Genomic DNA, 27,495 nt, shown 5'->3' on the forward strand with positions numbered 1-27,495 from the left:
ACCACGCTGCAGGACACCCTCTCTCTACCACACAGCCCAAGACATCCTGTGCAGCATCTCTGCTTGGACCCCTCTGGGGAAGAGCTGCTCACTACCATCCCTCAGAGCACTCCTTTCACTGCTTTGGAGAGAGTGGTTTTTCCTGAGCCTCAGCCCGTCTGCCTCCCAGTCTCAGACATGCCCAGAAATATACCCAGGTCCCAATTACACCCCCAACCAATCCTTACTTCTCCCCATTTCACCCCCAATCTTTCAGTCATAAACTGAGGAATCCCAAAAGCAAATCTGTTTATTTACAAAATACCCTCCTTCCCAGCATGCAATGCCTGGTGGAGAGGCCAGGGTCAAGGCCTCACACACCTGCAGCCCTGTGAGCACCAGACGGGTGGGACCTGGGCCACTAGAAGGACACCCTGGCCGCTGGGCAGGCACACTGAATCCAGGGGTGGGTAGGGGGTGAAGGGTCAGTGCTCCCTCTTCGAGGTCACAAGCGTGTGTCCAGCTGGTTCATATATTCCTGCAAGGCCTTCAGGCGGGCGTCTATTTCTGCCATGTCAGCCGCCTGGTGGTCAGAGCTGTACTCTGTGAGAACAGGTGTGGCTGTGAGGGGCTGAAACGGCCTGAAACCAGAGGATGTTCCAGGGCCCAGTTTGCTGCCCTTGGTTCCATCCAGGTTCTGGCACAAGTGAGGAAGGGATGTGGAGTCCCAGGCTCACCTTTCATGGGTACCCAGCCCCCCGAACTGGCCAGGCGTCTCTGACGGCTGCCGTGTTCCAGGGGGGTGGACTTCTGCTGCTGGGGAAAACAAGAAAGGGGGTCAGGGAGCGTGCGAACCCCACCAGAAATTCTGAACCAGAAGGTCTCAGAAAAACAGAGCTGACACCTAACTGGGTCCTTATTAAACGCCAAATAACCTTGTATCTTCGCCAGAACCCTCTGAGGGGAATACTGTTTAATGGGGATAAATAGGTAGAGACACTAAGTAACTACCTTGAATCGCACAGATCATGATAGCAAGGGGAGCCGGGTTTTAACACCTGGCAGTTTGAGGCCAGAGCTGGTGCTCTTAAACACCATCCCCTGTCCCCATTCCACCCCATCCCCTCCTCCAATCAATCCAATGACCTCAAAACACTGCATCCAGAGGCATTAAGAGCCTGATCTTCCAGAATAGACTCATGGGAGAAAGGCACGCCGCTTCTGGTGGTTTCGTGCTGTCCCTACCTCCTCCAAGGCCCGAGGAAAGACACTCACCGTATTGGACCCACTCCAGGTTGTGGGGCTGGGAGGCTTCCCCCGACGGTGGCGGGAGCTAAGAGGAGGCAGTAATCAAGGACTAATGGGAGGAGTCTTTGGCACCTCCCACCTCGCTCTCTGTGGTTTCAAGGCTCCAGCCTCCACCACCTAATTTCCCTGCGAAAGACTGTTTCCAGTCTCCCCAGACACCCACTGGAGGTGGTCCTTTCCCCAGCCCAAGTTTTACCCTCTAGGGAGGGATTCAGAGAAATCCTCGAACTCGCTGCAGGAGCTGGCGGGCGAGCAGCGGCTGCGGAAACTGTCCACTAGAGGGGGAGAGGGGCGGCGTGAGCCTCCCGCACCGCACGCCCGCCCAGCCCTCTGGTCAGCCCGGCGCGCTTAGCCCAGTACCTGAGGAGCTGCGGTTTCGGGAGCGGTTAACCGCGTCGCCTCGGCCGGTCACGACAGCTGGGGGCCGAGTCTGGCGCGACCGGGAGATGGACAGCCCATCCCCGCTCCCTCCGCTGCCCAGTCGGTTCCGCTGCTGCTTTCTGGGGGAGAAAAGGAGACCCCCGCCTGTGCGTACAACTAAGGCGGGGAACGGCGTCGCTGCGCCCCTATGGGTCACAGCCCGAGGCCGGCGACCCACCTGGGGCCACGAGGCCCAAGAAGGGAAAAAGCGTGCGGAGACAGACCGGGCAGGGGCGGGAGAAACAAGCAAGCAGGGCGGGGGGGCGGGTTGTCAGGCAAGAAGCCTGAGCAGGTGGCGGAGGCGAAGCGACAGAGCAAGTGACCAGCGAGGCAGACAGACTGGACGGGAGCGCAGGCCGGCGGGCAGGGGACGCGGACGGGTGGGAGGCAATGGGCGCTGACCGCATCTTGCTCTCTCTCTGCTTCCTCTCCCTGGCTTTCACAAAGGCTGTGGGGTCGAAACGGGTCACGCGACCACCTAGGGCGGGGTGCGGGCGGGAGGTTGGGGAAGGGAGGCTGGCGTCCCAGAACCGCGCCTCCACGGCCCTAATCCCGCCCACCGCCTCCCACGGGCAGGGCCGGGCAAGGCCAGCGCAGACCTGGGGGTGACGGCGAGGGGCGGGTGGGGCGGCCTAGACCCCGGCCCCGGCCCCCGCGGCCGCTCTCCTGGGAGGAGGAGCGGATGGCGCAGCGGCCGCGCGATGTGGAGCGCTCCCGGGACGACGAGACCCGATCTTCCGGGGCCGAGAGGACCACCGCGGGCGGAGTCCGTCTTCTGGGAGCGGAAGACCCACTGTCAATTACCCGTCAGCAGGACCACTCCTATCCCAGGCCTCTCCCTGGATCGCACCATCTCCGAACCTTCGGGTCCATCCTCCCACCGACCTCTAGACATTCACGCCCTGGCACAGGACCCTCACAGACACGCTCTCCAGCTCCGCTCCTCTCGGAGCCCCACACAACCCCCCAGAAAGAACCCATCTGTCGCTCCCCTACATCCCAACACACCTCCTTTACCCTTCTTCCCACAGCTCCCAGGACACCTGTCCCAATTCTCCACCACCCACACCAACAGGTGCCAGGGGACACCCCCCCGATCCCCACCTGCCGGGCCACCCCCTTCCTCCCTGCTCGAGCCTCAGCCCCGCCCCTTCCCAGCTGCTATCTCCAGGCCCTGCGGGGCCCTTCAAGCCTGGTCCGCCTCTCCACGGACCCCGTCGACCGTCTCCAACTATGCAAGCCCGTCTCCACGCTCGTTGATGAAGTCCCTCCTCCACGGTTCACTTTCCGGTTCCCCCGCCCTCTCCACCTGCCCGGGCCCCACCCACCTTGGGCGAGCTCGTCCTCCCTCGGGCCGCCCCTCCACCCCAGGCCCCGCCCGCCCTGGGCCAGCTCGTCCTCCCTCGGGCCGCCCCCCCACCCAGGGCCCCGCCCACCCTGGGCCAGCTCGACCTCCCTCGGGCCGCCCCCCCACCCAGGGCCCCGCCCACCCTGGGCCAGCTCGTCCTCCCTCGGGCCGCCCCTCCACCCCAGGCCCCGCCCGCCGGCCCCAAGACCCTGCAGGCGGCCCGCAGCTCCAAGGCCCCACCTGCCCCCGGGCGCGCCCCTCACCCTCTCCTGTACAGCGCCAGCTCTCCGTTCAGCGTCTTCAGCCGCACGCGCAGGCTGCGTTCCGACGCCTTCACCTCCTCCAGCTGCCAGAAGGGGACAGGGGGGCAGAAGTCCAGCCTGAGGGTTGGCCAGGACAGGGGCCGGCCGCACCCCCCCCATCCGCCCGCACTTCACCTCCTTGGCTAGGCGGCGGCAATCCTGGCTGCGCCGGCCAGCCCCGCGATGCCCGAGGCCGCGCTCCTGCCGCAGCTCCTGCTCCAGGCCGCGCACAAGTCCGCGCAGGGCCTCGACTTCCTGGCGCGCCGCCCGCCCGGCCAGCGCCTCCTCGCGCGTTCGGCCCAACTGGGCCTCCAGTTCCCGCTTCTCAGACGCCAGGCGCAACACCCTAGGAGGGAGTAGAAGGAAGCCAGCGAGAGCTAGAGGGGGTCCTCAACTCCTCCACGGGGGTATGCCACACTTCACCTCCCCCAAGAAGCAGGAATGCGGCCCTGCCACTCCCAGCCGCCCCATGGTCCCACCAGCTCCCCTCTGTTATCTCCCCCACGTGAGAAGGGACATAGTCACCCCACTCACCCCCATCCGTCCCATGGGAAGGACACAGCCCTGTAAGTTTTAATTCCAATATATATTATTCATCTGTCCTCCATACCCCGAAAGACTAGCCCTGAGGTTCTGACCCCAGCCTCCACCCTGGCCTCCCAGACAGGTCCCATCATCTTCCATTTGCCAAAGATTTTTCTAAAATGCGAATCTAATTGGGTCACTATTGCTCTCAAAACACTTCCTTGAGAAAAAGATGTACATGCAAGGACATCACTGCAGCACTATTTGTAATAGCATAAGAGCAGTAATACCAAAACATACATCAGTAGAGAACTAGTTGAATTCCAATGCTACATCCATTTAATGGATTCACACAACTGTAAAAAGGCAAGAGGAAGATCTCTATGTTCTGTCACCAAATGATGGCCATAATGTGAGTTTAAAAACAGTACAGAACATGCTTAGTATGTCTCTCTATGTAAAAGAAAAGAGGGGAATTATAAATTATATATGTTCACATTTTCAGACACATATAAGGATAATTTGAAAACTTTAAAAAGTAGGTTACCTATGAGAAAGGTAGAAAACAGATGGCAACATAGATACAAGCTGGACCTCTATGAATCACCCTTTTTTAGTTTTTTAACTTTGGAACTTGAAATATATTTTACATAAGTTTTAATAAAAGCAATCCCTAAAATTGTAAAAGAAACCGACTCCAACATATCTAACTATATCAAAATTGTTGGATACTGCAGAATTATGTCAAGTAACAAAAGAAACTTCTAGCAAGTAGAATATAGCCTAAGGATAAAAAGGACTACAAAGAAATTTTAAACTTCAAGTGCTTATATTATTAATAATTATATTGTTATTAATAGAATAAAGCAAATAAATAATTATGGTACTACTTACACAAATTCATCAGGGTGAGAAAAGACAAATCAAAGTTCAGATAAGCACAGATATCATCCTTCTCTTTCTAAAAATGTATCTCCTCTGGCTCTTTTCACTAAAAAGGCCTAAAAGCAATGTCAACCCAATGGCAGTGAGCACCCCTAATGACCAGATTATTGTCTCTAAGTGCAAATTTCCCACGAAAAGAAACCAGAGCTCCTTGGAAAAATGACTTACACCAGTTCTGAGGCTGGAAAGGCACAAAAAAATCTGAGACATCTTGAGAAGCCAGAAAACAAGGAAGCCACCAAAGATGACTGGGGTCATTTGGAAAAGAGTGGAGGGGCCAACATGAAGGTAATTCCTATGGAACAAAGGTAAGACAATATGAGCATCAGAGAGAACACCTGCAATGAACAGCAGACTAACAACACATCTGTGGTAGGATGAATAACAGCTTCCCAAAATACATCCGTGTCCTAATCCCTAAAGCCTATGAATGTCACCTTACATGGACAAATTTTTTTTTAAGACTTTATAGATCTGATCACATTAAGGCCCAGTGAGGTGAGGAGATGACTTCGGATTATCAGAGTGAGCCCTAGGTAAAATCACAAGTATCCTGATAAGAGAAAGACTGAGGGAGACTAGCTGGGAGCAGTGAAGGCAATGCAACCACAGAGGCAGAGGCTGGAGTGATGTGGTCACAACTGAACAAAGGAAGCAGATGGAAGCTGAGAGGGACAAGGAATGGATTCTGCCCTAGAGCCTCGTGGGGCGCACTGCCCGGCTGATACCTTGACCTCAGCCCAGGGAAAGTGACTTTGGACCTCTGACCTCCGGAACCGCAAGAGAATGAATTTCTGTTGTTTTAAACCACCCAGTTGGTGGTCGTTTTTCACCACAGCTATAGGAAACCAACTTAACATCGATTGAGTCTAAATTCGGGAGTTCATAATGATAATAAAACACTGATCTCCATGGAGGATGTTGGTTATTCAAGATTCTGTAAAAAGATAAATAAAGGGAAAAAAATTAAGCATTAATCATGCCTTTCTCAGAAGAAATGCACCTCAGGGAAACGAAATGGTTGGTGAGAGAATGCTTAACTGAAGAATTCCAGCTAATAAAAGCAGGACGAATCACAGAATTGGTCAGTAGTTTTTACCAACACCTAATGAAAAGATCCATCTAGCCACTGATCATCAATAGCTACTGAAACTACATCACAGTTGTTCTCACCGTGCTTAAAAATTTCAATTGAGTAGGGATCTGAAAAATATACTGATGCCTACATTTTTGGCAAAATTTGAATCTATCCTTTGCAGTCAAGAACAGGGCAAGGATGCCTCCACTTCTTCTCATCACTGTACTGGAGGGCCTACCCAGGGCAATAAGGCAAAAAAAAAAGAAAGAAAGAAAAGAAAGATAAGAATTGAGAAGGAATCAACAAAGCAGTCATTTGCGGGGAATGATTATAAACATTTAAAATCAAAAATCTATAGATAAATTATTAAAAATAGTAAGCCGGAGTTACTAGACACAAAGTCAACATATAAATATCAATTAAACAGTATCAATATGACTTACATTTAAAATAACAATTAACTAAAGTACCCAAAGACATAAAAATCTAACAAAAAGTATGATGGAACAACATTATTGAGACATGAAATGAGACCTAAATGAATGTAGAGATATACTCTGTTTATAGATTAGAATATTCACTAATTATAATGCTTTCCCTAAATTGTGATATAGATTCAATGTAATACCAGTAAACATTTCAACAAATTTTGTTTTTGAAAAGCCAATATTAATTCTAAAATTTATACAGAAAAGCAAACTGCCAAAGAATAACCAAAGAACACTTGAGAAGCCTTACTCTACCCAAAATCAGACTAATTATAAGACTATAGTAATTATAACAATAGCACAAGGACAGACTGTAGAACACAGAACCTCACCTACAGATAAGCACGATTTATGATAAGGGTGACACAGGCTAAGCAGTAGGGAAAGGCCATTCTTTTCAATAAACAGCACTGGGATAATTAGTAATCTTATGAAACAATATGAAAGGACATCTACCTCACCAAAAATTAAGTCCAATCAAGTAGGGACCCAATTGAGTGGATTGTAAACAAAATTTGAAAAGCAAAACACAAAAGAGTCATAGATGATACTGGACAATCTCTTCGTGACAGTGGGAGAAAGCTGTCTCAGACCACAAAACTACTAACTTCAAAGAAAAACATTTGTACATTGGTCTACATAAAAATTAAGAACTTCTGCTTATAAAAAGACACCACAATTAAGGGAGTGAAAATGCCAGCTACCTGGGGGAGGAGGTTTCTGAAACACATAAAATCAACAAGAGACTCGTATCCAGACTAAATGAAGAACTCCTGGAAATCAGTAAGAAATAAGATGTCCAGAAGGAAAACAGGCAAGGTAGGTGACTAGGCAGGCGACTGACAAAGGAGGAAATCCAGATGGCTGTGGAACATATGAAAACTGACTCACCCTCATCAATAATTCAGAAAATGCAAATGAAAACTACCAAGAGTTGCTAGGCTGCTGGGAACTTTCTAAGAAAGGGACCCTGCTCCCACCATCCCATGTCATCAGTCCCAACAGCACGCAGGCAGCACCACCGAGGAAGGTGCCTCGCCAGAAACTTCAATCTGATTGGTTGCCCGTAGGTTTAACAACCAATTCCTGAGCCAGGAATATACATTAACCGTGGACGTAAGAGCTACAAAACCCAGACTGTGGAAAACTCTACAAGCCAAATAACCTGGCTTCTTCCACAAATAAATGAGGAAAGGTGGGGTGGCAGGGACTGAAATTAATTAAAAGAGTTGCAACAAATTGTGACATGGGCTGTGTTTTGCTTCTTATCCTCACAAGCCAATTACAAAAAGACATTTGTGAGATCATCAGTGAAGTGTCAACACATACACACTAGGTATCAGATGATATTAGGGAATTGCTGTTAATTTTGTCGGACGTGGAACAGCGCTTTTGTTTCTTAAAAATGTCCTTGTATTAAAGATACATATTGAAGTGTTTCAGAGGAGTTATGATGTCTGGGATTTGCCTCTCAGTGGGGAGGGGAGGGTACAGATCAAATAAAATGGGCAAAACATAAATAACCTTAGAAGTTGGGGTATAAGAATATGCACATTATACTACTGTGTGCTTGGAATTTTTCCTAATAAAACATTTTTATATGCTTTTGTGTGTGCTTGGAATTTTTCTGAATAAAACATTTTTTAAAATTCTATGGCTCCTCCATACTCTCCCCAAGGAGCTCTCCATTCAGTCCCTTACAGCTGCCCTCCCCCCACTCCTCTCCACCCACCTCCCAACCCTGGGTGCTCCAGCAAACTTCTCTGCAAATCCAGTTCCCTCCTCCGGGAACACTCTCTCCTCCTCCTTCTCCTGCCAGGTACTCCACTCCTCCGTCCAACATCACCTTCCTGGGGGAAGCCTTCCTGCCTCCAGCCAGGCTAGGTCATGTCCCTCTGTTCTCTGTCTCCCGGCTTTGTGTACATTTCCTTCCTAGCACCGGCCATGGCAGAGCTGGCATTTATCAGTGTGATTATGAGCTTTCTGTCTGGACCCTGACTCCAGCTGTCTGGTCACTATGTAGGAACCCGGGCTCTGTGGCCAGGCTGACTGCATCCAACTCTACTCCACTTATTACACACTGGGTGACCTCGGGCAGTTTCATTTCACATCTCTGTGAAGTGGGATGATTGTAAAAATAATAGGTTGTAGGAATCTATGAAGAGTGCTTAGACCATATCTGGCACTGAGTAAGGGCTCAATAAGCAAGAACTAGGGCTGGGCAGTGTGCCTACCACACAGTATGAACTTGATAAATGTTGGATGAATGAATGAATGAATCCTGGAGCCTTCCCAAACTCCCTAACTCCAAGCTGGGAAGGGAAAGGTAAGAAGTCAATGACCATGGGATCTCCAGCCCCTTCTCTAGTTTGTGGTTGGTTCCAAAGGGCAGAGGCATCACATTGTTGCCAGCTTGGGACATTGCACACACTCACGCACGCACACACATGCACCCGGAAGGCCTGAGGGATGATTCTGAGGATGAACTGAGGATAAAACTTATCCTGCTTCCCAGCAGCACAAGGCCAAGGTCCTCTAGGAAGACACACAGGGTTCTGCAGCCCCAAGGTCCCACTCTTGTTCCCACCGTCAGTACTGGGAGCTCAGTCCTGGGCTAGCACCTGCCAATAGTTTACTGCTAGCAGCTGGAGAAACAAAAGGGTCTTGGCGCTGGCTGCCTGGATTCTGGGTCTGGCCCGGCCATGTCACTCGCTGTGTGACCTGGGATAAATTCTCTAATCTCTCTGGGCCTCAGTTTTCACTTCTGTAAAATGGGGATGATAGCAGTGCCTACCTTGTGAGGATTGAATGAATTAAATCATAAAATACCGAGCAAAGCCCCTGGCACACAGTTAAATGCTCAATAAATGTTAGTTATGGTTATTATTGTTATTACTAAAAATATTATCAGCCCTCCCCAGTGAGTGGAGACTCCTTCAAGAAGAGATGAAGTCCCCGACTCAGCATCCCCACAACCCACAGCCCACAGCCCACAGCCCACAGCAGGTACTCAATTTAGATGCCAAAAGCCCATGGTTTCTCCACTTTACTCTTTCAGGCCTCTTGTTGTCACCACATTCTGACACAAGGCCTTTGCCCATGCTGTTCCCTCTGTCTAGAACAGTCTTCCCCAACCTTTCCACCTACCCCACCCCAAGACCCCATCAGGTTCCTGTTACAGCCTCCTATAGGCCAGGGTCCCTTTCCTGCCTAATCCCATCTCTGTTGGCAAGGATATATTCGGTGGTTATGTGACCAATGCCTGTCTGTCCCCTGGGCTGGCCACTACATGAAGAGCAGGGAGGCGGCCAGCACAAAAGCAGCACTGAGTATGGCCCTGCCTCCCGCCCTGTCTTTGGATATGTTGTTCCCTTTGCCTAAAACACTGTTCCCTTACCAGGCAGGTCACCTCTCCCCTCTGGGCTTCCCCAGCCCCACCCACTATGAATCTTCACCATCTGCACACAGATCTGTCTCCCTCATTGGACTGGGCGCCCCAAGAGGCACAGCCAGGGTTGTTCCGGTCATTGCTGTGTCCCCAACACCATCCCACACAAGGTGGGCACAGAGGAAGGGCCCGGAATAAATATTTGGTGTCCTCCCAATGGTGTTGGGCATGGAGCCCCGCAGTTCCTGGGGCGTGTGCTCCTCCAGCCCTAACCGCCTTCCCCTCCCAAACTCACTGTTCCCGCAGGTGCCAGATCTCAGTCTCCGGGGCCTGCCGGGCGTCCTGACGGTCTGGCCCGCGGAGGCGGCCCAGCTCCTCCTTCAGTGAACGGATGATGCCCTGCAGGACCACGGGGTCCGGCTTGCCCTGGTACGGGAGGGGCAGCGGGTAGTGAATCCTGAGAAGGAGGATTAGAACCGTGGCATCTCAGAGGCCAAGAATTCGCTTGCGAGTAACTACCAAACCCTGAGAGCCTTCGAGTATGAAAACACCCAGTTCCCAAAACCTCACATTCCTAAAGCCTTAAATTCTAAATGCAGCTTCCAGCCCCCTCTCTGCCCCCATATCTCTTTACCTGTCAGTTAGCCACCCCAAAACCCTCTTATATAATACTGGTAACACTGGGATTGAAGGTGTGGTGAAGGCTGACATAACTTCCTTGTCCACACTGCTAGTGGAATGGACGCTGGTTTCAAGCTACTTGCAGCCAAGCAAAACCTTAATTCAGATTCCATATTGGGGGATTCTAGACGGCCTGACCTGGGTCACCCCTTGGCTGGGGAAAGGTAGGGCACCTTGATTAGCTGCCCCAACAGATGCTATTCATGGAAGATTGGTAACTTCCTGCTAAGAAATCCAGGGGCTATTAACAAATGGGGCAGATACTGTCCCCTGGTTACCCAACAGCCCTTCCCAACTTCCTTCTCCCTTGCCTCCTCCTCCTATGAATAGTAGAAAGCCAGATATTCCTTTTCCCAGCATCCCTTGCACATGACCACTTACGGCCAAATATTATGGGAAAGGCCATGTGGCCATTTCTTGGCCAAATATCATAGGAAATCTGTTGGGAGTCTTCTAGGAACACTTATTTTCCTGATAAAAACAGTAGATGCAACTAGCAAGCACAGCCCTGTTCATCTTCCTCTTGCTTTGAAACAGATGCAATGCCTGGAGGGCCAGCAGCCATCTTATGACCATGAAGAAATAAGGATGAGGTTAAAAAAACCAGGGATGTCAAAAGAAAAACAGAAACAAAAACAGAAGGAGCCTGAGCCCTAATGAAACTGTTGAGGACCAGCCACCTTACCTAATCATTTTGTTATGCAATAAACTATTGTTTAAGGCTCTGGTAATGGCACAGTCTTCTACTTGTAGTCAGACTCAATATTAAATGATACAAACCTCAACACTGAAGATTCCAAAGGCAAGGTTAAGCCCTGAGCACCAGGGGTTCCTGAGCAATACCCACATCCTCTCCCACCTGCCCATCATCCTGGGCCTGGTGCCAGCCTCTTTTCCCACCTGTCAAACTCCACGGAGTAGATGAGGATCAGGTAGCGCTTGGAGTTGAGCTGGGCCGACCTCGAGGCCAAGGGGCCTGGGCGGCCCCCCATCTTCCGGTTCCGCAGGGACTCCAGATCTGTGTAGGTCAGCAGGTCAAGGGTGACTGACTCACTGCTCTGTTGGGACAGGATGGAAGGAACTGCCACAAGACCCAACATAGCCATACCGACAACACACAACCCACACACCTGGGCCCCATCCATTCCGTGGGCGAGCTGCCTTTCCTACACCGAGGCTGACGCGCAAGATGGCCCTGCCCCAGAGGCCGCCACAAGGACACCATCCCAGGGAGAAACTGCAAAGAACCTGACTGCTCAACCAGAGAGGCAGCTCAGTTCCGTGGCTCTCCGAGTGCTGTCCCCAGACCCCCTGGGAATCTCTGAGACCCTTTCAGGGAGTCCACGAGGCCAAAACAATTTGCATCATAATATTAAGATGTCATACGCTTTTTTTGCCATGCTGACATTAGCACTGTGGGCGAAACTGCTGGTGCCCAACAGCAGAAAGCAAGGCCCCAGCTCCAGTGTGCTAGCAGCTGTGTTTCCCCACTGCCATGCCGCCTCCGTCGGGGACAAGGAGGAAGAAACACGCAAACAAGACACAGGAAATGAACCGCGGGAATGTTCTCGAGGAAGCTCTAAAGGTTATTAAGTTTGTTGAATCTCGATCCTTCAGTACACAGCTTTTCACTACACTGTGTGTCAAATGGGAAGGCTACATTCTGCCACATACCAAAGCGTGACAGTTGCCTCAGGAAAAGCACTTATGTAATCGAGTTTTGAGCTAAATTAGCCAGTTTCTCATGGAACGCTATTTTTATTTGCAAGACCGACTGAAGGACCGAACTCTGGTTATTCAGACTTGGAGGTTCGGCAGGTATTGTCTCAAAAATGAACAAAGGGAGCCTGTCACTTCAAGAAAAACAGCTGACAATATTTGTGGCCAATGATAAAATTCAAACTGCAAAGCAAAAATGACAATTCTGGAAAACTTCTATTTACCACCGTGCTCAATAGCTTCTCCATGTTGAAAGACTTTCCTGGTGAGATGAGTCGGGATATTAGCAAATGTGACTTCCTGATATTGTATAATGAAATGTGTCAACATTTGGAAGATCTGCATAACTCAGTGAACCAATATTTTCCAAATGACCAATGCATGATGTTACAAAATGGCTAAGAGATCCACGCAATGTGCAAGACACATCAAAAGATGTTAATGTACCAGACTATGAAAAATTCACTGATCCTGTTTCAAATTCCACATGGCAATAATCTTTAAGAAGATACCATCTGTCCAGTTTTAGTGTGTGAGCAAAGAAGGATATGCATGATTACCTAAAAGAGCTGTTAAGGGGCTCCCTTTTTCAACTAAATGTCTGCGTGAAGCAGATTTTTCTGCATATGCTTCAAATAAAACATATCACAACAGATGAAATGCAGAAACATATGAGAATCTAGTAATTTTCTATTAAGAAATTTGCAAAAATGTAAAACAATGCTACATTTCTTATTTTTAGAAAATACATTTTTCACAAAAATGTTTAAACTACTACAACAAACTAAGTTTATTATTTTATTTTTAAATGAATTCATAAATATCTTTAAATTTTTCTCAGTTTTAATTTACACTATGGCAAACAAACATTGATAGATAAAACCTACAGGCAAAAGCTCTTTGGTGTTTTCAAAAATTTTTAAGGGTATAAATGGGTCATGAGGCCAAAATGTTTGAGAACCACTGAGCTAAATAAGCCATAATGCATGGGTACAATGGAATACTAAGCAACCACTAACAAGATGACAAACCCAAAAGTTGATATTAATAACAATGAAAATAGGCAACACCTGTATAACACTTAGCAAGAGCCTGGCACTATTCTAAACTTTGAAGTTCTTGGAACTCATTTAATCTTCACAACACTAATGGGGACCACTATCATCCCATGTTACAGTTTGGGATACTAAGGCATGGAGAAGTAACTGGCCAGGGCTCCCAGCCAGTAAGTAGCAGTAACGAGCCTGACCTTAGTCCACGCTCTTGGCCATTATGCTATAGCATCTATAGATACTAAAATATTAGTCTGGGGTGAGGATAGAAAGGATTACAAGAGACTCGCTTTCTAAGTCACACATTGCTTTAATATTGTCACTGTTCTGTGAATGTATATTTTATCTGTAATCAGAGAAATAATGTAGGTCAGAGTTTTAAAATGACATCTCAGTTGCACCCGTTACTCTAAATGCCAACCTGATTTTTTTCATATTAATATTTGTAACTTTTCTATGAATACTTTGCTATAAATACTTGATATTATACACTTGTTCAGTTGTCCATCTCTCCCACTAGAATGTTAGCTTCATGAGGACAGAGATTCTCTCTCTTTTGTTCACTGCTGTCCCCAGTGCTCACCACAGTGCCTGGCACATTGTAGGTAGGGGCTCAGAAAATCAAATGAATGATTATTTATTTTCAGGGATGTGACTGAATTTTTATGAAATATGGTTGAATCTCTTAAAAGCAGGTTACAGAATACCTTGGGAAATCTATCAACTACATACAATTATAGATCTTCAAATCTATACACACATAAACACATGTTCACAAGTGCAAAGAGAAATGAAGAAATGGCTGGAAAGATAGGGAAGCAACATGAGTGGGCCTCAGTAGATGAATGGATAAAGAACAGGTGGTACATATACACAATAGACTATTATTCAGCCATAAGAAGAAAACAAATCCTACCATTTGCAACAACATAGAAGGAGCTAGAGGGTATTATGCTCAGTGGAATAAGCCAGGCGGAGAAAGACAAGTACCGAATGATTTCACTCATCTGTGGAGTGTAAGAACAAAGCAAACACTGAAGGAACAAAACAGCAGCAGACTCACAGAATCCAAGAATGGACTAACAGTTACCAAAGGGAAAGGGACTGAGGGGGTGGGGGGTGGGGGTGGGGGTGGGGGTGGGAAGGGAGGGATAAGGATTAAGAGGCATTATGATTAGCACACATAATATAGGGGGGGCACAGGGGAGGCAAGTAGTGACTCTATAGCATCTTACTATGCTGATGGACAGTGACTGTAACGGGGTATGTGGGGGGTACTTGATAATGGGGGGAATGTAGTAACCACAATGTTGCCCATGTGAAACCTGAGCATAAGATTGTCTATCAATGATACCTTAATAAAAATGTAAAAAAAAAAAAAAAAAAGAACAAAGAAACGGCTGGAGTGATTTTCCCAAAAATATTAATAAAATATTACCAGGAGTGAGCACTAGGAGTGGAGTGTTTTTTATTTTCTTCTTTACATTTCTCTGTGACAAGAATGAGAAGAACTATCATTAGAATCAGAGTAAGCCATTTACATTTGGAAAAGAGAAGAAAAAGATAGCCCTGTCTCTCCACAGAATGAGAAGGTGAAGGATCTTGCTTCCCTCAGGGGCGTACCTGCCCCCGCCCCACAGGGGATACAGGGGACAGAACCTCCCCAGGCCCCAACCCTGGCCCCTACCTGGGTGAGGGCCGACTCCAGCATGTTACAGAAGATGTTGAACTGTTTGAAGTTCCCTGTCTTGTGAGTCAAATCTTCAATGACTGGATGAGGAGAAAAGTCCTTCCTGAGGTCTGACCAGTGGCCCAGCCCAAGGACGATGCGTCCAAGCTTTCCGACTCTCCCTGAGTCCAGTGCCTCTGGCCTAACGGACTGTGCACAACCTCCCCCACTTACAGAGTCTGATCAGGTAGAAAAGGCAGGTGGGCAGGATCCTGATTGACCTCATCTTCTGGGAAAAACTGATCCCAGAGAACCACAGGAGAGCCCACCCCAGATGGGCACACTCACAACTGGCATCAAACGCGCCCCGCCACTGGTCGGCTGTCATCCGGTCTTCCACCTCCAGCTCCAGCACCTGCCCAGACACCACCACCCGCACGGCATGCTCCACACCCCGGAAGACGTAGTCCACCTGCAGGCCAGCTGGTTGGTCCATGGCCAGTGTCGCTGGAGACGGGAATGAGACAGAGATTCAAAGGGGCTGAGTCCAGGCTTTCATATTCATATTCTGACTCCACCCATTTACCACCTTAAGAAAGAGACTTTGCTGTTCGCTGCCTTGCTTTCCTCATCTGGAAAATGGGTACAATCGGGCACCTACCTCATAGAGTTGCTGTGAGTTACTGAACTGGACAAAATACATAAAAGCACTTAGAACTGTGTCCTGAACATTCCTATGCCAATACGTGCTGGCTACTAGAATATATGACATCTAACAAGAGAATCGTGATTAATACCATTGACAATTTATTAATCTTTACATTCATTAGGCATTCATTCATTCAGACATTCGTGGTGAAAAATCAGGCTGAAAAGGGAGGCAGACAGTATTGAGGTCAGGTGGGGCAGAGATCCTAAACAGGGGGTCAGGGCAGGCCTCTCTGAGACGGTGACATTTGGACAGAACACTGAATGTCTGGGAGCAAGCCACGTGGCTCACCTAGCGGAAGTGCTCCAGGTCAAGAGCACAGCCAGTGCTGCGTATCATCAACGATACACTTAAGTGATTTACACTGAGTTAATGAATTATTAATTAGTCTATTGTAAGCGTGAGTACCTTCCCTTAGTCCAGATGGCTACTACTCACTGTTAGTTTTACGAGGAGCTGGAGGAGCTGCCCAGGCCTCCACCCTCAGCCTGGATTTTAGGCGGTGGCTCAGAATGGAGCCCCAGGCTATTGGGCTTATAGCCAAGTTCAGCTTTGTGCACACACACAGGCAAGGTACTTAACCCCTCTTGGTGCCAGACTCCTTATCTTTAAAGCCTGTGCCGTCCTGGGTGCTGCGGTCATGATGAGAAGCCAGATTATGCTACTACCCTTAAGAGGGTGACAACAGTCAGAGGTATAAAGATGTCAAATAGTAGAAAAAGGAGATGCTGGGGTGGGGTGGGGGTGGGGTGGGGATGGGGGACTCTCTAGCTAAGGTGGCCAGGGAAGGCCTCTCTGAGCGGAGGCCTGGAGCAAGGGAGGGTGAAGGTGACTATCTGGGGGAGGAGTGTCCAGGTGCCCAAGAGGAAACAACCAGGCAAAGGTTCCTAGGTGGGATGTTCCTGTTTTGTTCTAAGAACAGCAAGGTTGGCGGGAGGGAAGGAGGGGTTCAGTGATGAGATCAGAGCCACAAAGGGCCAGATGCTGTTCCTGCAGACCTGTGTAAGCCCACAGGAGGCCAGCAGTGTTCGTCTTCTTGCATTGGTGTGTTAGGAAATGAGTTAAAGTCCTTGGAGAAACTGAGCGATGCCTGACACACAGCAAGCACTCACACTCACTCATATTGGCATCATCATCATTACTGTGGTTATTATTATTGTTGTTTCTGAGCTTGAAACGGACTATAAAGACAAGCCCACTCCCTTCCCAGTGTACAAATGGGGAAACCAAGGCTCAGCAAGATAAGGGGTCCTATCCGTCGTCCCATAGCTGCTCCAAAGAGACGGCTACCCAGGACTGCCCCCAACCCAGATCATCAGGCCCTCTCCAAGGCCTGGTCTCCCTCTGCCCCCACCACCTCTTTCAGTCCTCGCATTTTCCCCAGGAAGTCCTTCTTGACATCTGAATACTGGAGAATATAATACTGTGAGGCAGAAAAAGATGAGTCCTGACACTTTAGGTCAGTGATTTTTAATCCTTTTAAGAGTCCTTGAGCCTTTGGGAATCTAATGAGATCTCTGAACCCTACCCAGTTAAATGAACAGGTCCCATAAGCTGTTGCAAGTCATTTCAGGGGTTCCCAGGATCCTGCCCCCAGACCCATCCACAGATCCCTTTCTCAAAGGCCCAAGGACAACGACCTGAACCGCAGACGTCGTGAGAGGCACCCCTCTGTCTCTGGTGCTTTGGAGCAGTTGATAAAATCGGAGAACTACTTCCCCCGAAAAATTCCCACTCTCGCATTGTGCTTTTCTTCTCTGGAGATTCAGAGGTCGGGGTTTATAATCCGTGGTCAATGCGCAACAGCTATACATTTCACCACAGACCTCATTCCTTGGTCCCCAAAGCGGGTGCCAGGCAGCGATGGCTCCGCCCCACCGGATGCCCTAGACCCTGCCCCTCAGCCTCCTCGAGCCAATCAGAGGATGCTCCGTCCCGGTACCAAGGCGATGTGGACACCAGCGGGCATCTGAGCAGCAGGGCAGTTTCACCGCGAGATTCTCCACCCTACTCGCGGTACCCAACTCCCGGGAGGACACAGAAGAGTAAGGGGGCCGCCCCACCCCATTGCCGCTGCCAACCCGGCCCTGCCCTCCTCTCTTTCCACTCCACCACATACCCCCCACCAATTCTTACCCCAAGAATAGCAGCCCTTCACTCACTAACACTGTCGTTCCGCATCCAACCGCCCTAATGTCATGAGCCTCCACCGCAATCCCCAGATACTTAACCTCTGAATATTCTCCGCGAATTCAACCTTCCCCTTCTACACATCTGCTTCCCACACCTCCACAAACTGCCCGCTCCCACGCCCCGCATCACCTCTTCTAGGCAGGGCGCGAGCGCTCGGCAACTGTGGATGGAATATGTCCCACGCCCTTGCCAGCTCGACACTCCCTTCCTGACCCCAGCTCCCCACCTCTCATTCCCCAGACGGCCTCGAGATTCGGGCTCCCTTCCTCTCCCCTCTGCAGAACCTCTCTCCCATCAGATTCCAGTCCCGTCCCCGCTCCCTTCCGAACAAGCCCTCTCCTCCACTCCCCCATCATATCCCTTATTTCCATTCTGCTCTCCCAGCTTGGGCACAAAGGGGCACCCTCCTCCCCACACCAGCCCTCAAGTTCTCCTAGGGGTCCCTCTATATTCTACCTGAATGTTGCTACCCCCATTATTCTGCCTGGATTCTGCCTGCACATTTGCCCGCGGTTCTACTCCACACACAACCCATTTCAGCCAGTATTCCATCATCCTCATATTTCGCCTGCATTCTGCTCCCTCTCAAATTCTAGGTATATCACTCCGCCCAGCCACACGCATTTTTTCACGTCTTTCCTTCAGAGAGCTCTTCCTGAACACCCCCACCAGCAACAATTCCGGGATTCCCCAGGTCCCGAGCCCCTCCTCCCCGCCCACCCCCGCAGATCCCGTCCTTCCACCTGCAGCCGCCATCCTTGCCCTGTGACCGGTGGCCCATCCTGGCCGCTGGTTTTGTTCCAATCCCAAGTCTCTTCCCGCTCCCCGCCTCAGCTTCTAGACCCCGCAGCACGGCCGGGCCTTCGAGGCCCCGCCCCCGCCAGCCCGTGACGTGTGCACTTCAACCTGGCGCGCTTGGCGAGGACATGCCGGCGCCCCAGTCTGGCGCACACACCCGACCCCATTTTCGGGCCTCATGACATCACAGCTTCAGCAGACACGCACGCACACTCACAATTTTCCAGCCTTTGGCCCTCACCCTCTCCTCTCACTAACGTGACCCCTCTCCGTTTCCAGCGTTACATCTCCGCCCCTGGCTCCTCCTCCCAAATTGTGCTCCCAGATTTAAAATTAAAATTGCACAGTGCATACGCCAGAATCCTCCACGCTAGGCTCCCGCAAAACACATCCACATCACCATCTCCCACACCCGACGGTGGGAAAATCACCAGCCCTGGCAGCCCCCACCTCTGATGGTTGTTTGCCCATATACTACAGCCCATCTCCCCACCCCCTCGCACATTCCAGCCTAGCCATGACCTAGCTGGACTCTCCAATGCGGCGCACCCCGCACCGCGCACACACATGGTCTGCCCTGGGTGACCCCTCCTCACCCCCATTCTGGGCTCACCCCTCCTCCATGTGTATGAATTTGAGCTGAGCACAACTCCCTCCCCCTTTGCCCTGCACTCTCCCAGAATATGGACATTATCTTCCACATCGGCCGCCTGGAATGTACAGACACAAAAGCCACTTAGGAAACCCCACAATCCACACCTCCATAGTGCACACAGCAGTCCAACCCCACCCCCTGGGGTGTCCAGAACCCCCTCCCCCAATATCTCTCACTATTTTGCCTTAGATAAGAACTAAACACATCTATCAGGCAGTGACTCACCCTTAGTTCCAATCTCTGGTAGGAATTGTAACCACCACCACCCCCATTTTACAGAGAATGAAATTGAGGCTTGCCTAGGACCCTGTAGTGAGGTACTGGCACAGTGTCCCCCCACTCATTACCCAGCTGCCTTTCCAAGACCACATTCTGTTTTCTCCCACAACTCTCTGCTCCTTTCCCCGCCAACACTAATCCAAATATGGCCTCACACCTTTACCATGACCCATGCTGCAGGCTGGGGACTCCTGGGTTCAGATCCCAGCTCCACCACTTACCCACAATGTGATCGCAAGCAAGGCCTTTCCCCATCAGTACAATGGGGATAATTAAGAGCTCCCACCTCACAGAGGATTGTTGTGGGGATTAAATTAGTCAATATATAGAAAATGCTTCAAGCAGCACCTGGCACTTGGTCACCTGTTACCATCGGTGCAACCAGTGGTGGTTAGCGGACAGACCAGAAGCCTGTGAGGGCAGAGCCACTTTGATCATTCTTGTATCTTCAGCACCCTGGGCCTGGCACAGATCAGGAACTGCTTGTGAATTAATGTACAACACCAAGAAACAGGGTTCTAAGCACCGGAGATACAGCCAAGGTCTTCTCTTCTGAGCTCCCAATCTCAGCTCCAATGTCACCTCCTACAGGAAGCCTTCCCTGACTCCCTGCCTGGGTGAGGGGCTGTCTCAATCACCATAATGTCCCCGACACTGCCCAGCAAGGGGCTGGCCACAGAGGAGTTTAATGAGAGCTCCAGTCCAGGCTCTGAACTGGCCTGTTTCTCAAAGTGAGGGCCACAGAACTTCAGCATCAACACAAGGGCCTGATGAAACTGCAGGAGCCTAGGCATGGTCCCAAACCTACAGAGGCAGAATCTCTGAGTGTGGGACCAGGAATGTGTATTTCTTACAAGCCCCCCCAGCACTACCTAGATCTGAGGTCTTCAGCCCTCAGTCACCACAGTCTGGTCTGTCACTGTGTTCCTGCCTCTGCCCTTGACCTCACAGTCAGGGGTTCCAAAACAGAAGTCAGATCATGTTGCTCCTCTCTTGAAAGACTGTCATAGTTCCCACCTCATATAGTAAAAGTCCTTGTCACGCTCACAAAGCCCTGCTGGATCCAGTTTATTACCCCATCTAGGCCCCATCACCCCATCCAGCCCCACAGCCCCACAGCCCTGCCCTATATCACAGGGAGACCCCACACAAATGGCGGTAATGCTGGTATACTACAAGCAACACCTTTTAAGCACCTGTATGCCCTTCTAGGTGCTGAATTCTATTTTCACAAGGAGCCAACACTCTAGTAGAGGGGTCTCAGAAGCCCAGTGGATATAAACAAACATTAATATATGTGTGTTATAAAGAAAAATAAACCAGGTAGTCAGAGGCCAGGGAGTAACAGGAACTGTTTTAGCTTGGGTGGCACTGAGGACCTATCTGTGGAGCTGACATCTGAACAGACTTGAAGGAGGTGATGGGGGGGGGCATGATCGAGACAGAGAGGACAGCAAGGACATTCCCCAGGTGGGAATATATTTGCTACATTGAGGGACAAGGAGGCCGGGGTGGCTGAAGCAGTGTGAGCAAAGTGGAGTGGTAGGATTTTTAGAGAGGGAGTCAGGGGGGCTGGATCCAGCAGGGCTTTGTGAGCTTGACAAGGACTTTTACTATATGAGGTGGGAACTACGACAGTCTCTCAAGAGAGGAGCAACATGATCTGACTTTTGTTTTGGAAGTCCTGGCTGTGGGGTCAAGGGCAGAGGCAGGAACACAGTGACAGACCAGGTAAGAGCAAGAGATGGCTTGGACCAAACTAGCAGCAAAGGAGGTGGTGACACACGGCTGGATTCCGGATGTGTTTTGACGGTAGGGCTATGAGATTTGCTGATTGACAGATGGTATGTGAGTGAGAGAAAAGGAAGGAGTGAAAAACAACTCCGAGGTTTTTGTCCTGAGTTCCTGGAAGGATGGGATTGCCCTCAGCTGGGTTTGGAAGGGGAAGGGGAAAACTACAAGGGGACACGTCTTTAAATGATGGATGTGAGTTGCACTTCCAAGTGGAGAAGAATTGGCCATTGGGCATTTGAGTCTGGAGTTCAGGGAAGAAATCCACACTGGAGACAGACACTTGCGGATGTCATTTTATAAAGCGCATTTGAAGCCAAAAGATTTGGGGGATGAAGCGGGAGCACAGAGGGTTAAACAACTGGCCAGCAACCAGTGATCTTTCACTGGCAGGGCCAGTGGCAAAGCCAACATTCAAACACAGGCACCCCAACGCCCAGCTCACACTCTTAACCACGGTGGGGTTATTTCTAAGTTTAAGGGTTAATTCACATGAAACAGTTAGTAGGTGCCCGGCATCATGTAAGCCCCCCAGTACATGCTACGTGCATCACATGCCTTCGCACAAGCACATAAAGCACACCCTCATCCCCGGAGTCCTCATTCATTCTCTCTCTCAATGTTATTCAACCCAAATCAAAGTTTAGAACTCATCGCAGGGACCTCCGCCCCTCACTGAGCTATTGCCCTCTTTAAACCTCCCATTAAATCACAAGGCTATATTACAAGGGCATTTCTATATTTTACTATCTGCTGTCACCTGCTTTACACACGTTCCCTAGTGAAGACCCTCCTCCGAAATACAGAACACCCACCGCGGCCTCACGTACTGCCCTCTGCCTCATTAAAGCGCCTACCCGTGCAAAAGGTCACCGCCCTCCCGATTCCCACACTGCCGGGTCAGCTGTCCGCTGCAGCCCACACCCCCCGAGAACACCCCCTCCCCACCAGGATCGCCACCCAGGCCCGCGCACCCGTAGCTCCCGCAGCCTCTCACCTTCTCTACCGACGCCCCTCCTCGTGAACGGTTCAACTGCCGAAGCTCCAGTCCCGCCCCAGGATCCGGCCTTCTCGCTTCTGATTGGCCCTGGCTTACTCATAGGCGCGTTCTTATTAGTCAAAACTGACGCCCGTCGCCCTGGTCCCGCCCCAAGAAAAGAACCCGCCCCCAAAGGTTACAATTGGCCAACTCGGAAGAGAGTTTCCAAAATGGGTCGGGTCCTCGGTCTCCTCTCCAGTTACTACTGGCTGATACCTACTGCCAGTCATTCAAAGAGGCGTATTTGTTTTGTTTTGTTTTGTTTTGTTTTGTTTTGTTTTCCCTCGGAAGGAGAGGAAATCCTGGAAGTAGCCCTTGACTCCGCCGGTCACCCCGCGCGGCAGAGTAGGCCGCACCCACCGAGGGGAAGGCTGGAGAGGGACAGTCGCCCGCGCATGCGCACAGGAAAGCATTGCCTGCCGGTCCGGAGCCCATTGGAAATGTTGTCAGTCTAAAATCGTGTTGATGTATTGTCGCTCAGTGCTTTCCAAGCCTGTGCTAAGCGCACTAAGGGCCTTGGCTTATTTAAAGTTAACAACGTCCCTGCGATGTAACGGCTAGTATGAGCCATATTTTGCTGCTAAAGAAATAGGCTCAGAGAGGTAGTTACTGGTCTGGGGTCACACAGCTTGAGAACGACCCATATTTTGAGCCAGTGAGTCATCGACGGGACGGATACAGCTTATAGAATTTGTTGGGGGAGCAGGGGAGGGAAGCGTTAAGAAAAGGGATATAAAGTCACTAACACAAACTCAGGTATGAACATGAAAATGTAGAGTATGAAATAATTATTTTAAAGAGCTGACAAATACCACAAACATTGCAAAATTCTAAAAGATAATGCAATGTTTTAATTAATTTACCGCTTGACACACCTCCGTGGTATGTTTCCCACTTTTTTGGCTGCATGTACTTATTTCATAATATCCTTATCTCCAGAGGAAAGAGTATGTTATCTTTCCTCTAGCATGCTTGATGGAACTTTTTTTAATCATGATAATTTAGAAAAAGTTTCAGCTTCATAAGTCAGTATTGGTGATGTCATCTAAAGTTTTTGGAAATTTGAAAACTTCCTTGAAGTTTAACTCATGTTAGCTATATCTTTTCGAAATTGTTTCCACACACTAGTTTCTGGCTCAGTCCTTTTAATTCTTGATTCGCCTCCATTGTTAGGCAGGTGCTTCTAGATTGAGCCACTAGAGGACATGCTCATGCCACAGTACACCTAGTGAGCTAGCACCTTGGACAGTAGGAGCATTCCTGGAAGTCATTCCTACACCAGGACAGCTAGTCAGGTAATTTAAGTGTACCAAAAAGTGTCTATGAACAACATCAAAATATCCCATGAAACCCAACCTAAATGTATCCTCAACTCACCTCTCCTTCAGTCAGACCCCATAAATGCCTGAGGCTACTCCAGCACCATGCATGATAAGAAAAGTGCAATGGGGGAAGTAAACTGGAAAAAGACCCTTGTATTTTAATATCCCCCTTTTGCAAATTTTATGAAAATATCAGATCATAGGACCACACTGCTAGGGTCTTGGAAGGGTCTATTCAAATAAGAGGCCCTGAAGCTTACCTGAGATTTATTATAAACCCTCCCTGAACACCAGTCGTTATGCATTTATTGAGTATTCACTCTGTGTCTGAGGCTAGTGCCAGAAATGCTGCCCTGAAGAATAATAGCCAGTCCTGACACTGCCACCAACTGGTGATGGGCACCCCTTCCCTCCGTGGGTATGAGTTTTTCCACCTGTAAGTTGAGTATTGCTAAAGGACTAACATTTGGGGCTGTTAAGAGGCAGAAGGAGTTCAGAACAAGCCTCCAGGAATGTGCCGCTCTGGCAGGTGGACTATCGAGCTGAAGGCAACCAAGACCCTGTGGGCTCAAAGAGAAGCTTTTGCCCCTCCCTTAACTACCTGGAAGACTCTAAAAGGAGTCTTTCCCAAAATAAGAGTCTTTACCTGAGATAAATTTAAGTCTTGAGTACTCATCCGTATGGCAGGGCGAACATCTAAATACCAAACATCTGTTCTTACTGCCATGTGATCTTGCCCTCCTCCCCATTGAAGCCCCAGGCCTCTACCCCTTCCTTAGCTCAAGGTGGCATAGATACCTCATTTTACCTTTCTGCCTTGGAGCCTCTCGTGTATGTAAAGTGCCCATACATACAAAATTAAATTTGATTTCTCTTTTTAATCTGTCTCACGTCAATTTGATTCTTAGACTAGAGAACCTTGAAAGGTAGAGGAAAAATTTTCCTCCCCAACAAGGCGCAACTATAAAGTTCACACAACAGTCCAGTGAAGAGAGACCTGAATTAGATTCCAAGGCAGATGGAAAAAAAAAAAAGAATCCCAAGGCTTCCTCTCACCAGCTGTGGGACCTCCCACAAGTCACATCTCTCCCGTGAGTTTCACTTAATCTATAAATAGAGTTCAGCTCATTGGTTGGTTTACCAAGCATTTACCGAGCTTGTTCCAGGCACCTTTCTGGGTGCCCAGGGTAGGTATATCAGTGACAAGCAGAAAAAAACCCATACCCTAGTGAAAGGGAAACAAACAATAAAGGAAATAAACCTAGGAAGAGGGTGTGACTATCAGCAAGAGGCTCACATAACAGGGGGGCAGATCGCGGGACTTACCGGGTTGAGCCACATGGAGGTCACTGGTAACCTCAAGGGTTGATTTGGTGAAGTGGTGGAGCCGACCCTGATTGCAATGACCGGAGAAGGACTGGAGGAAAGGAACGGGAGACATTAGTACAGATCACTTTTTTTGAGGGTTTTGTGGTAAAGAGCAGCAAAACATTGCAGCTATAGTTAGAGGAGGTTGATAAAGCATGCTTGTTAGAGTGTGTTTTTCTGCTAACAAGAATGATCCAGAAGAGAGAGAATTGATGATATAGGAGTGGCAGGGGAGAAGTGCTTGATTTATGACCCTGAGTAGGTGAGAGAGGGTGGAATAAAGAGGATTAGAAGGGTTTCTGACTGTTATCAGGAGGGAAGGCGGAGACAGGGTCTCAGGTGCAGGTAGGGGGTAGGTGTCCGGGGAATGTGCACAAAGTTGTCATCGGATGGCTTCCCTTCTCTCCATGAAATGGGAGCAGGGTCAAGGGGGAGAGTGAGGTCTGGGAGCCAGTGGTAGAGGCTGCAGGAGGGAGAAGAAGGTGTGTATTAGTCCTCCAGGAGTGTGGGAGAGTGAATGGGTGTGAGCAGGCAGGCAGCCCCCAGGAGAGTGAGTGATCATGAAATTACCGGAGCCCTGTCTGACTGTCGTGCATCTTTTTGACCAGCCACATTCAGCGGGTGCAGGCACAGAGTAGGAGAAGAGTTGGGTGGGAATTGCCTCCAATCTCATTCACAAAAAAGCTGGGGCCTGGTATCCAGTGAATGCCAGAAAGGAGGTCAACTAACGTAGGTTTAAGTGCTTTGACTTGGGAAACAGAGGGGCTATGAAAAGAATAGGGACAGGGTTTTATCCAACCCTGTGTCCTTACAGATGGGAAAACAGAGGCCTGGGGAAGTCCCTTGCAGGTTTCACAAACATGAGTTTTTATTGATATGAAGTGCTATCGTTATTATGCTTGTAAAATGTCCCAGTAGCGAACCCATTATCAAATTCGCAGAGGCCATCAGTAGGCTTCCCCCACCCACTCTGGACTGGCCTGTCTGATTATTACAGCTGGTTAATACAGAGCATGTGTTCAGCCCTGAAAGGCAGTGAAGTGGTTAAAGAGCCTGTCTGCCTGGGTCTGAACCCCAGTTCAGCTCCATATAGTCAACTTCTCTGTGTGTCAGTTTTCTCATCTGTAAAATTGGGGTGATGACAGACAGTATCATGTGCCTTCCGGTATTGTTGTGATGAATAAATGAGTTAATACAGAAATGCCCAGCACAGTGCCTGCCATGGAATAAACACATCTCTAAAACAGTGGCCATTACCAACTAGCAGAATCCTCTTAACAATCTAGGAGGCAGGTACTGTTAACGACCCTTCAAAAGCTTACACACACACACACACAGGGAGGTATGAGTTAGTTTGTAGTAAATTCTGGGTAGAAATAAAGATAAACCGAAAGAAGCTAAGCTCATCTACAGAAGGCAGCTAGATAGAGGTGAGCGGGTCACCCTGTCCGGGCCAAAAAAAACCCCTTCCCCACCTTGACCGCCTTGTTACCAGGTGGTAGAAAACGCCCCAACACCTCCTCAGTCTCCTGCCTTATCAGGGCCAAACAAGGTGTAAAAAGCCCAAAAGCCCAACAGGGATTCCAGAGCACTTAACACGGGTTGGCACAGGTGCACTAAGACCCAAGAGGGAACTCACAGTTACCTTGAGGTTCATTATACCCTAATTATAATAAATTTACATTGCGATTTTGCACCACCACTCCCCAACCCCTGAGTTTCCCTTAGGTATTTACGGGTGAGCGCCTGCGCACTAGGAAGAAAGTTATATAACCTGAAACTGTCCGTCAGCATGTCGATTAAATGATGTAAGACGGGGAGGGACTTTCCACCATTTTAAAAACCAACCCTAACCCTAACAGAGGGCTGCTTCTGGCTTCCAGACCACGCGCCGTTTACTCTCCTGCAGAGTGCGTGTACTTTTGCTTTGCTTAATAAACCTTTGCCTCTTAAAACTGCCCTAAGTCTGTCTCTTGATTGAATTCTTTCCTTGAAGAAGATAAAGAGCTGAAGTCTAGATGAACCGGTAATCTTGCTGGTGCCGTGGCTCAGATCGCTCCTGCCGGTAAGTCATGTGCCTCGCCCCCTTGGCTGGAGGCACAACTTTCCTGGCCTCCGAGGGTCCTTTCCCTCCAGCGGTCTCTCCTGGACAGAAACAGCCGCAACCGGTAGCACTGGTTGAGCACTTAAATGCTGTTAGGGTAGGTCGGTCGCGGACTGGCAAGATTGCGCTAGGCACCCCCGCGGTCAGTGCAACGGAGGCACGCTGTAGAAACACCCACTTCCAACCCTGCGGCAAATCCCTAAAGTGTTTAATATGTTCGTACAAGAGACTTCCTTGCCTGCTACGCCTCTCCGTTTGCTCGCCCTGGCGCCATGCGAGCAGCCTTGCTTGGCTTCGGCTTCCTTACAACCCAGGTATTGTTCCTCTTCTTTGAT

The 27,495-nt window shown here is 49.5% G+C and overlaps 1 protein-coding gene across 6 annotated transcripts; it reads right to left on the bottom strand.

Moving 5' to 3' along the window:
- Window positions 1-271: 271 nt before the first annotated feature.
- On the bottom strand, window positions 272-22,427 carry CCDC61 (coiled-coil domain containing 61). Of its 6 annotated transcripts, none has more exons than XM_073225921.1 (14): window positions 22,325-22,427; window positions 15,251-15,409; window positions 14,921-15,003; window positions 11,363-11,520; window positions 10,077-10,238; window positions 3,493-3,703; window positions 3,319-3,401; window positions 2,307-2,482; window positions 2,110-2,185; window positions 1,648-1,787; window positions 1,484-1,562; window positions 1,255-1,312; window positions 717-792; window positions 272-582 (listed from the first exon to the last, which is right to left on the bottom strand). In XM_073225921.1, exons 1-14 carry the CDS (start codon window positions 22,425-22,427, stop codon window positions 485-487), a joined length of 1,662 nt encoding a protein of 553 aa, XP_073082022.1. In that variant the 3' UTR covers window positions 272-484. The 6 variants fall into 6 exon arrangements, with proteins under 6 accessions (XP_073082022.1, XP_073082024.1, XP_073082021.1 ...); XM_073225923.1 differs by having other exon boundaries at window positions 272-620; XM_073225920.1 differs by having other exon boundaries at window positions 717-795.
- Window positions 22,428-27,495: the final 5,068 nt, after the last annotated feature.

Source organism: Manis javanica, chromosome 17 (assembly GCF_040802235.1).
Source record: "Manis javanica isolate MJ-LG chromosome 17, MJ_LKY, whole genome shotgun sequence".
NCBI lineage: Eukaryota > Metazoa > Chordata > Mammalia > Pholidota > Manidae > Manis > Manis javanica.

Coding starts and splice junctions, on each gene's coding strand:
- CCDC61 (XM_073225920.1), bottom strand. CDS start 22,427: ATGAGTAAGCCAGGGCCAATCAGAAGCGAGAAGGCCGGATCCTGGGGC. Junction 10,239..11,362: donor TACTCCGTGGAGTTTGACAG/GTGGGAAAAGAG, acceptor CCTCCTTCTCAG/GATTCACTACCCGCTGCCCC. Junction 3,704..10,076: donor ATCTGGCACCTGCGGGAACA/GTGAGTTTGGGA, acceptor ACTCCCTCCTAG/GGTGTTGCGCCTGGCGTCTG.